Raw genomic sequence first — 10,688 nt, 5'->3', positions numbered from 1 at the left:
TTCATTTTAAGCTCGGCTCGGCTTAGCTCGGTTACCTTATTAAACAAGCTTGAACATCCCCAAAGCTCGGCTCGGCTCGTCTTATTTACAGTCCTACTTATGGCAACTAAAATTAAAGTTTAGATCCTCTGTCCCCATTTCTTGTTGTCCCCATGTCCCATTGTCGATCGGAAGACTCAGATTATATCTCAAGGCATCATGACATCTTTAAGATGTGCAGTATCCTTGTGATGTGCAAGGTATCTGTTGGTGCGGGAAGCATCCGACGATCAAACCTTAGTTTTGATAATGGCAAAGGATTCAAAGTTAAGTTAGTGTGTGATCTAACATGTTTGAATGAGTGTTTCAGGAAAGTCCTAGCTACGGTTAGGCAGGTGAAAAACCCTAAGGGGTGGTAACCTTAGGTCCTAGGGGGTGGTAACCCTAGGTGGAGAAAAACCCTAGGGGGCGGTAACCCTAGGTCCTAGGGGGTGGTAACCCTAGGCGAAAAGTCCAGTCGGTCTGGAAGACCGGACTGGCATCAGGTAAGCTCTCCTGAGGGGAGTAGGTGAGGACGCGTTCCCCGTAGAGGGAACAGTAGGCATCGGGTCGACCTAGGGTTTCCGGTTGGGAATACGAAGTCAGACTCGGACAGTCCGAAGACTGTCAGTTATTCCTTACTGTGTTTTATCAGATTCTAACACTGTCTTGCAGGGGATTTTGCTCGGACTAACCTGGTTTTGCAGGTGAGGAACCTGCTGGAAAAAGGTGGTCCGGGCGCCCGAGATGGATCCGGGCGCCCGGGACCAAACTTTATCCCTGCCGCGACTTCACCTCGTGGAGCATCCTGGTTGGTTGGCCACGTCACACTCCAGGCGCCCGGAAGGGATCCAGGCGCCCGGAATGTCATATAAAAAGAGGGTCGAGGGTGCAACCAAAGTACAACACATTCTAAGCTTTCTTCTGTGAAGTGCTGCCAACGAGACGACCTTGAAGTGCTACTACTCGACGTCGACAACCCGAAGCTCAGACTCTTCGATCTTTTGTTGTCGGTATTAGTTTACTTATTGCATTAATTGTAATTCAAATTATAATCTTTCCGATATATAGTTGTTGCCCACCGAAAGCGGTCAAGGACCGCGGGTCTTCGAGTAGGAGTCGTCATAGGCTCCGAACGAAGTAAAACACCTGCGTCTCTGTGTGTTTGTGTTTACTTTCCGCTGCGTTTCTATTCTATGTTTTAAATCGTTAAAATAGCCACGATCACTATTCACCCCCCCCTCTAGCGCTTTCGATCTATCAATTGGTATCAGAGCGGGGTCGCTTTAAACTGGTGCAATCATCATTCAAGTATTTTTCGTGGCTTTGTCGTTTGTATAGGTTAAAACGGGAAAGGGGCACCTCGAAAGTTGCATATGGTACCAGAAACATGGTTCTTTATTCTCTGATCATATTGAATACTCTGTTTCACTGTGATGTTGTATTATTCAGAACATTGTTTGAGAAGAGTTTTATTTTCTTTAAATGTTTTCCTCTCTAATCGATTTGATTTTCCCCTCTGCACCTTCCTTTCTAATTTCTTTTTCCAATTACAGTTATCCAATTTATGAGTAGAAATTGTCAAGTGAACCCAGCTCCTTTCTTCACAATAAGGGGTTTTTTGTAAATTTTGGGAATAGGATTGCAAAAATGTCAATATTAATTTAAGAAGGCAGCTAAGTATAAAATTTAGATAACTACATTTTTATTGCATCGAGTGATCTGTATTTAAAGACAAATCATTTTCTATTTCCAGTTGGTGGCTGGTTGGCGTCGCTTTCTGTTGCAGGTCAAACAGCAATAACTGTGAGAAAACTTGTAAAAACAGAAATGATACCAGCTGAACCCATGCCAAAAGCCTCTCCATTTTCAAATGTTGAGCTTTGGACTTGGGCTTCTATTTTCCTTTCAACATTTGTTCTTGCTTATGTTAATCCAACAGCACTTGGTACAAGTGCAAGGACATGCCTCCCGTTCTTGCTAGCTGCAACAGTCTTGGGATACATGGTTGGTTCTGGGTAATAAACTTCTGTATATATATATATTTTAAACTAAAACAAACTTCTCTTATGGCGATATTTTGGAGTATGAACAGCTAATAGAGCTACCATTCTTTTGTCTCAGGTTACCATTTAATGTGAAGAAGGTATTCCACCCAATTATCTGTTGTGCACTCTCTGCTGATCTGGCAGCTGTAACTTATGGATATTTCTCAAAGAGTAGCTTGGATGCTGTCCTAGGTTCATTGCTTTCTTCTTTCAATCCAAGTTATGTTGGCTTAGTTGTAGTCATCTGACAGTTGGTAGATTTGGGACTACAAATCCTTGATTTATATTATTTTTATTGGTAAAAGTGAAGGTTTTGCGCTATACTTTTGCCACTTTCATCAACTTGTTGGTGTTGCTCAAAGTTTTGACTTTTTTCTGATTTTTGGGCTTTAGAGCAAATGAGTTACAACCAACTAAAATTGTAAATACTTGTCCCTACAGCTTTACCAAGAAGGATTTGCACCAGGCAGTTTTCTCTTTTCATCTTTTACTAATCAGAAGCCTGCTTTTAATGTTGTGTTTTTATGTTTGTAAGCTTTTTGTTGATTTTTGCAGCTGATTACCTTACAAAAATGTCATCAAATCCTGGAGCTGGTGATATTCTTATGGGCTTTCTTGGATCTGTTATAATTTCATTCGCCTTTTCTATGTTTAAACAAAGAAAGGTATTGTCTTCAGCCTCTAACCCATTTTTAATTTCTTAAGATATGAACTATTATGCTGACAGTTTCTCATGTGTTCTTGGCTAGTAGCTTGTCAAGAGACATGCTGCTGAGATCTTCTCATCAGTGATTTTTGCAACTATTTTCTCTCTGTACTCAACTGCAATCATAGGGCGTCTTGTTGGGCTAGAACCAAATTTAACCATTTCCATCCTACCAAGGTGTATAACAGTGGCATTAGCCTTGAGCATAGTGTCTTTCTTTGAAGGTACACTCTTGACACTAACAATAACTATATTTTGTGATTAGAACCTGTTAAGACATACAATTAAACTACTGCACTCGAGATGTTTTTTATTCCAAGAGTTGGTACTACATTTATAAGTTAATTTGCAGCCATTTCTCATTTTCCTTGTTTGTTTTTATAAACATGATTAAGGCCTGCAATCAAACTACTGCAGTTTAGATGGTTTTCTTTGAATCAGTACTAGATTTATAAGTTAAATGTCAGCAATTTCTATGCTGTTGCATTGAACATGACACAACTATATAGCAGATGAGATTCTCTTGTTTCCTTTGCTTAAGCATATATTGATCTTGGCTATCACTGAATTATGCGATATGTGTGCTTATAGGTGCAAATCCATCTCTGACTGCTGCAGCGGTAGTTCTAACTGGTGTGGTGGGAGCAAACTTTGTGCAAACTGTAATGGATAAACTCCGCCTTGATGATCCTATTGCTAGAGGAATAGCAACAGCTTCTAGGTATTAACTAAAGCCCTCCTACAGACTTACATCAGCTTGATGTGATTTATAAACACCTGTAACAGCATTAGAAATCTTGTTTAGTATATTATGATTAATTAGAGTTTTTAGAACACTTAGAAATATAATTCTGAAATCAAATGGGGTTTGGAAAGCTCACAATTAACTGACGATAGATTCTTGTCAAAGTTTCTCACAAGTTGAATTATTGTTCATAGCATTCAACCATCCTGAGATATATAGTTTATTGTTTTTCTGTTAATCTTCTTGGTTTAAACTTTTCATTCCTTGCTTCAAGGTAAATGCCATTCATTGGTATTTTTAAAATTGTGCTTTTAGTCTTGATTCTGGTACTTTATTGAACTGCTAAGGAATTTCATGGTATTTTAATTATGAGAAAAATATTCTACCATTGGGTTCATTGAGGAAAATTTCAAAAATTAGATATGAAAGTTTTCCAAAAACAGGAAGATGAAGTTTAAGTTGTAACAGCGTTATGAATAAGTAACTTGTTATGAGATTCCACTCTCTATTTGTGTCTAGTATTTCTTGGAATTTCTCCAATTGAGCATATAATATTTGCATGATTATGCATTCTTGCACTTTGTATTGTAATAGTGTCCCAGCTATTTGGGATTAAATATTCTTGCACTAATCATTGCCTGCGTTTTCTTTATCAGTGCTCATGGATTAGGGACAGCAGCACTGTCTGCAAAGGAACCGGAGGCACTTCCGTTCTGTGCCATTGCTTATGCATTAACTGGAATCTGTGGATCATTGATTTGCTCTGTTCCAATTGTAAGACAAAGCCTTCTGTTTATAGTTGGTTGAGAAATATCTTCTGTGCACACGCATTTGATCATTCCGTTACATCGACGAGATGAATGAAATCCTCTGGCATTTTTCTCCAAACTGAAATGCCTCTTGTACATTAACAGTGTAACCATCTAAAAATAAAGTGGAAAAATTATACTTACAAGGATTTGGTTTTTTTTTTTTTTTTTTTTTGCTTGTTAATATTGTCCAGAATTAATGGACATCTAGAAGAATATGTGACCGTTGCAAAATATTTTGCCAATCAAAGATTCTTTCTGAATCCCATGGGAATTAGGAGTAGGCCGTTGCCTATAAATTAGGCTTGGATGTCATAGGAGAAGGTTAATTGCAGAATAGAATGGCGAGGAAGAAGGTTACGCTCGGGTGGATCGCGCACGACGCCACGCGCCGCACCACCTTCAAGAAACGGAAGCAGAGTCTACTCAAGAAGGTGAGCGAGCTCGCCACCCTCTGCGCCATCGACGCCTGTGCCGTCGTCTACGGACCGGAGGATGAGGCGCCGGAGGCGTGGCCTTCGCCTGCGGAGACGGCGCGCGTGGCGGCGCGGTTCAGGGCGGTGCCGGAATCGGATCAGAATCGCAAGAAGACGGACCAGGAAGGGTTCCTCCGCCAGCGGGCGGCCAAGCTGCGGGAGCAGCTCAGCCGGCAGGATCGCGGCAACAGGGAGCTGGAGGCGAGCCTGCTCATGCACGAAATGCTGTCCGGCGGCGGATGGAGGATGTGCGACGTGGGCATCGAGCAGGCCGCGGAGCTCGTGCGGTTGGCGGAGATAAAGCTGGCGCTGGTGCGCAACAGGGTCGAGAGGGAGAAGGCGAGGACCGCGGTGGAGCCGCCTCGGCAGGCGGTCGAACAGGTGGTGGCCATGGCGGTGGGTCCATCGATAGAATTTGTGAAGACGCCGTGGCAGGCGGCCGAACAGGTGGTGGACATGGCGGAGGATCCATGGATAGGATTTGTGTTGCCGCCGCTGCAGGCGGTCGAACAGGCGGTAGGCACGGTGGAGACAGTGGCGGAGGACGAAACCCTAAACTGGCTCGTGGAGGCCTTGAGCGCCGGCGAAATTGCACCGTTCGCCGACGTCGGGGAACAAGAAGCCAGGGCATTAAGCTGCATTGATCAGGAGCCGTGGGATGTTGGGGCATTAAGCTGCATTGATCAGGAGCCGTGCATTGATCAGGAGCCGTGGGATGTTGGCCGACAAGAAGACCTGGCTTTATGCTGCATTTCTGAGGAGGCCGTGGATCCATGGATGGGATTCGTGGAGAAAATGTTTGGCGCCGTGCCATTGTCTTGCTTTGAGCCCGAGTCAGTGGAGCAGGATCACCCTCCGTGGCAAGCTCCGTTGGTCCTCTTCAACAGCCACTTCGACTGCTGATCAGAGATACTGACGAATTGATTGCGTCATGTGCATATTATTATACCACTGATTTGTTTTAGACCAAAACAAAAAACATTTGATTTGTACTCGGAATTCTTCGTGCTTGCATTCATTCATGTATCATTCTTGCACTCGATTTTTAAAACAGTGCCGTGATGTTTGGACTGTGGTCACTGCAGGATTCCATATGAAATGCGTTATGAACATTATTTCTTAAAAAAAAAAAACACTGAATAACAACTGAGTATGCCACTATGAGTCTATGACATTATTTGTTGAAAGTTTCAACAAGTTAACTCCAGCCACGCAAATAACAACTGACTTACATTTTATATGAATATAATCAATGCTCTCACGTATCTCCGCCGGCGCCATGCATGCGGCCAGATGTACATTACAATAGAGTGCGTGTCCCAACTTAACAGTAATTCACGAAACATACCAAAAATTAAAAAAATTAAAAACCTTATGGAAGTTGTTACCCTAGACCATGGTATACTGGAAGATTAGGCTTGGGCTAAACAAAGCATATTGGATAATAACAAACAGTTTGCAGCTACACAATAACTTTGGTTGGTAAATAGGACCCTCCAATACGCACATATATGTATTACATGTATTTACAATCTTTCAAGATGTACACAAATATTTCAAAACAGTCCCACCCTATGTATGCACTATGACTGAGAAAACACAACAAATGTCAAAATAGGCAGCCTTCTGTGATGAATCTATGCTTGAGATTTGAGAACAGGGTCAATGGGTCAGAAGATAAAATCACGGCCAAAACTGGGGCCTTCCTGCTTGTAACATACTGAACAATAACAAACAAGTAATTCATTTTTCCGTATGATTTGTAATTTCAGAAGATTAAGTAATACAGACACAGAGTAGCATGTTAGACATTATCAATATCACATTTCTAGATATGCTTTGGCTTCACCACACCAACTAATATTTTCAATGCTTAGTTCAAATATTTTGAAAACTATTTATACCTGATAATGAAAGACACTGGTCCAAGGTCTGTTGCCATTCATTTTTACTGATGGCTTGCCACGTCTGCTCCAAGAACCAATTTTACTAAACCACAGACAAGCATCTAGGCAACAAGGTGACCAAAGTTCAGAGACACAAGTTCACATCCCAAATGCTTGACTGTATAAATCACCTGCACTCGTCATGCAGAAGTTGTTTAAAGCAGTGCTTTTGTAGTAGCCATTGAGTTCATTTCTGTCATTCCTGTAGATCTCACCCCTGCCCACATCAGCTTCAGTACACATACTGTTCCAGGCATCCCAAAGGTTATTTGAGTTTAGTGGATTCCATGGTTGTTGGAACGATAACTGTGTAAGTGGAGAGAAGCCTGTATGGCTGTGCAAAAAGTCAAGATGCAGCAAAAGCATTTAAAGGCCAGAAATGTTTCCCCTATATCTGGCATCCCCATGTTGAAACATAAAAATTGTGCTATCAGAAGTGATAAATTGTGCAGGAAATGATGAATTCAATCCCAATGTAGAGTTATTTGGTTCAGCAGGTATCCGACTCTTGCCAACAGCCAGCATTGCAGGATCTATAAACTCCACATATCAGAATGATCAATTGAATGTGATTGATAATGATTTTCACCTGAAGTGGAAGCATGCCTATGATTTACACAACATAAAAATCTCCAAAACACACAAGAAAGCAAGATGTACAAACCTGAGTAGGCAGTGTCATGGGTTTGGTTAAATCTGGTTTGAGAAAAAAACACTGGAGGAGGCGCTCTGCTAGGAGTTGAGAATCCTGGTGGCACAGCAATCTTGGCCAGCAAAACACCTTCCAAAAAAAGGATTTTCAGGATGTAGATTAAAGGCATGAGAGACAAAAGTTGCAAGAAAGGAAATGCATCAAGTGAGCTTGAACTTGCATTGAAAAAAAAAGCACTCAACAAATCACTCTCAGAAAGGGCATACAAGAATCAGATAGTAATGAGATGTAGACTCAAACTAGTCAAAGCCATTTATAGGCTCCAATTGTCCAGAGACAACCCATAAATACAAGCGTACCAAACGTCAAGTCAAATACTTGTACGCATGTTCAGTTCAAGAATTACACAAAAATTGATTAGTGTATCACATAGCTTTGGCCATGTATACCTGTTGCCTGGTCCGAATGTCCTTTTCCTAAAGCATTCTTGTGTTCTCCCAAATGAAATTGAACTTCGATTTAGTGGCAAACGTACCAGAAAGTTCCTAAATATTGTTTTAAATGAGTCCTAAAACATCCATTATGAATGGATCCTAAAAGCACAGCAAGAAACACACTCTGAGAGGAAATGATGGCAATGCTGTCCTTTAAAATACTTCCAGTTCTTTTTAAGGCTGTACAAAAGTGGTGTTGCAGAAATTAAAAAAGGATTTTATCTTAACTGGCATTGTTTCCTCGCCCAGCTTTCAAAGATGGGCGAAATTCTAAAACAAATAGCTTCACAAAATTACAATTTCAGAGAATTGCATTATTCACAAAGCCATGAGATTTTAAAGAAAAGAATCATCCACATCTGACTACAACTAAGTCTGAATAGCAATCATTCAAGCTCACTGGGGTGGGCTGCTACTTAAGCCACCAAAGGAAATTATTCTATTTCAAACTATTAAAAAAAAAGATCCATATTAAAAGGGGGGAAATTTGAAGTTTAAATTAGGAGCATCAACTCAGTTGGGTTATTTAGACTTTTAATTACTGTATAATTTTACAGCAGTGCCCAGAAAATCGTATAATGCTAAATAATCTTCTCTGGCTTAGTTTTAATCATATAGGAAATGCTATTGTTTATAAAGTTAGAAAAGTGCCTCACACAATACATATACACTAAAAATCCATTTAAAATCAGAAAGGTCAAAACAAGACATTTACTGTGTTAGATTAGCATACAATTTGATGTCTCCTAAGTGGCCTCAGAGTTCATCCTTGTATACACCATCCAGTGTGTTCCCTTTTGTAGCGCAACCATGCACTCACATGGAGAGGAAGCAACCAATGCAACAAACGATTGGGTACACAAGGCAAACCCAGACTAAACTAAATAATCAGAGCCAAAGGAATATTAATCAAATTCCATTGACCCTATTACAAGGCATACAGTCATGAAAATAGGAGGCATATGGTTGACCATGAAGCCACTCAAAACAATGTGACTAGTCAGAAGAAACTTAAGCACGAACACAGTCTATCCCACAAAATAAAAAGTAAATGAGGAGTATTAGAACCGAACAAACAAAGGGAAGTGAAAGGGAAACAAATATAACATTGGATATAGTGTCAAATATTTCACATATTTGAAATGAAAAGCAAACAAGAGAACTCTTACCATTACTCCTATTAGATGAATCACCAGAAATTGTGATAATACAAGGACCTTTAGAATCATTGAACTGAAGACCATTGTGGAAACTATCTCTGCATGAATTTTGTGATGAGAAGCAAAATCTTCGTGCATGAATAGATTCTCTGACTGTAGTTTCTGGAAGACTTGATTGATTTTCTTGCCAGGCATAAGAAAATCTAGACTGATTATTGGTTGGACTTCTTGATGAACTGGATAAGCTAAATGATCCATCTTGCTTGTCTGTTTCACCCAGCATATTAGCCAAAGAGTTAGCCAGTGGTACTGATTTGCCCCATGGATCAAACTCTAATGACAAAATATCTGAAATAATGCTGCTCTCTCCCATTTTATCTACGTAAACATCATTGACAATGTTAGTTATAGCATTACTACCTAGAGGATGCATTCTCTCTTTGTTGCAGTTGAACTCAGGACTCCCTGAATCATTCCTGCTTAAGGAGTTTGTACTTATATCGACTATTGGGTGGCCATTATGTACATAAGAATCTTTGCCTCCGAAGGAACCATTAGCCATCTCAACACTTCTATCAATATCCACAGAACTCTCGACACCTGATGTTCGCTTATTGACAAATCCATTACATAAAGAAGTAGCACTTAAATGTATTGTATTGTTATCTGGGCTATTTAAAGAATGCAAAGAATGGTTGTCCTGATCTTTCAAGGGATCTTCCATCTCATTCATTGCAGATATCAACTGTTGCCCTTGGAGCTCATTGTTCCAACCTGTTGGCTCATCCCTACTTGATGCCACAGGTCTGAAAAAAAATCTCGACTCTGGGGTAAAACAACTGAAGAGAAACTAGAGGCTAAGGTCTGATGTTGGCCAACATTTACCTGTTTTGTTGTTGATCTATCCAAATTAACTGACGAAGACCCTAAACCCAAGCTATGTACATCGGCATTGATAAGGGCAGAATCATGATCAACTGTATCAGGATCAGAATTCTAAGCTGTGTAACATGACATTTAAGCATGGTGCTATTTCTTGGAAACATCTCACTACTGCTTAAATTTGTGATATGTCCCTTATGTTCAAGCGTTTCAACAAGAGGGTTAGATAAGCAACTTGAAGAAACATGGGAAACATCTGTCGTCTTTGGGGCAAACTGAGCTGGCAAACATGTTAAAGATGTAGGCTGATGTCTGAAAGTGTTTGATTTTATAGATTCACAACCAATGAAACAGTCATCCACATCTTCCTTGGGTTTTGGTATGACAATGGTATCATCATCCCATGCAGATATTAAAAGGCCAATCACTATCTTGAATCTACTGAACAAATTGTAATTGTTCTGATGATCCTGAGACTTCACCAGCCATATTGCTTTCAGGTTCCTTTGAAGTTGTAGCCACTTCATCAAGCTTTTCTTGAGGTTGAATTGGACTTTTCATCAGAGCAGAAGGCAAAGTAGACCTTTTGCTAGTCTCTACATTTTGCCTGGCAAGAGTTTCAGAACATTGTATGCTTGAATCTATCCGACAATTTGAACCATGAAGACCCCTGAATGTGGTCAGAATATTAGTAAAAAAGATATTTTGTGGCATGTAAAGTTAAAAGCAACATACCATGAAGCAGATGTTGG

The 10,688-nt window shown here is 40.4% G+C and overlaps 2 protein-coding genes across 2 annotated transcripts; both read left to right on the top strand.

The window, feature by feature from the left end:
- Positions 1-1,590: 1,590 nt before the first annotated feature.
- LOC122005487 (plastidal glycolate/glycerate translocator 1, chloroplastic-like) lies at positions 1,591-4,472 on the top strand. Its single transcript, XM_042560522.1, has 6 exons — positions 1,591-2,036; positions 2,143-2,258; positions 2,622-2,731; positions 2,819-2,996; positions 3,364-3,493; positions 4,174-4,472. Exons 1-6 carry the CDS (start codon positions 1,849-1,851, stop codon positions 4,322-4,324), a joined length of 873 nt encoding a protein of 290 aa, XP_042416456.1. The 5' UTR covers positions 1,591-1,848; the 3' UTR covers positions 4,325-4,472.
- A 137-nt stretch (positions 4,473-4,609) lies between these two features.
- Positions 4,610-5,705, top strand: LOC122004232 (agamous-like MADS-box protein AGL19). The gene has a single exon (XM_042559152.1). It carries the CDS (start codon positions 4,668-4,670, stop codon positions 5,703-5,705), a length of 1,038 nt encoding a protein of 345 aa, XP_042415086.1. The 5' UTR covers positions 4,610-4,667.
- The last annotated feature ends 4,983 nt before the right edge of the window (positions 5,706-10,688 follow it).

This window comes from Zingiber officinale, chromosome 7B (genome assembly GCF_018446385.1).
Source record: "Zingiber officinale cultivar Zhangliang chromosome 7B, Zo_v1.1, whole genome shotgun sequence".
Taxonomy (NCBI): domain Eukaryota; kingdom Viridiplantae; phylum Streptophyta; class Magnoliopsida; order Zingiberales; family Zingiberaceae; genus Zingiber; species Zingiber officinale.
This window is presented reverse-complemented; position numbering and strand designations above follow the sequence as displayed.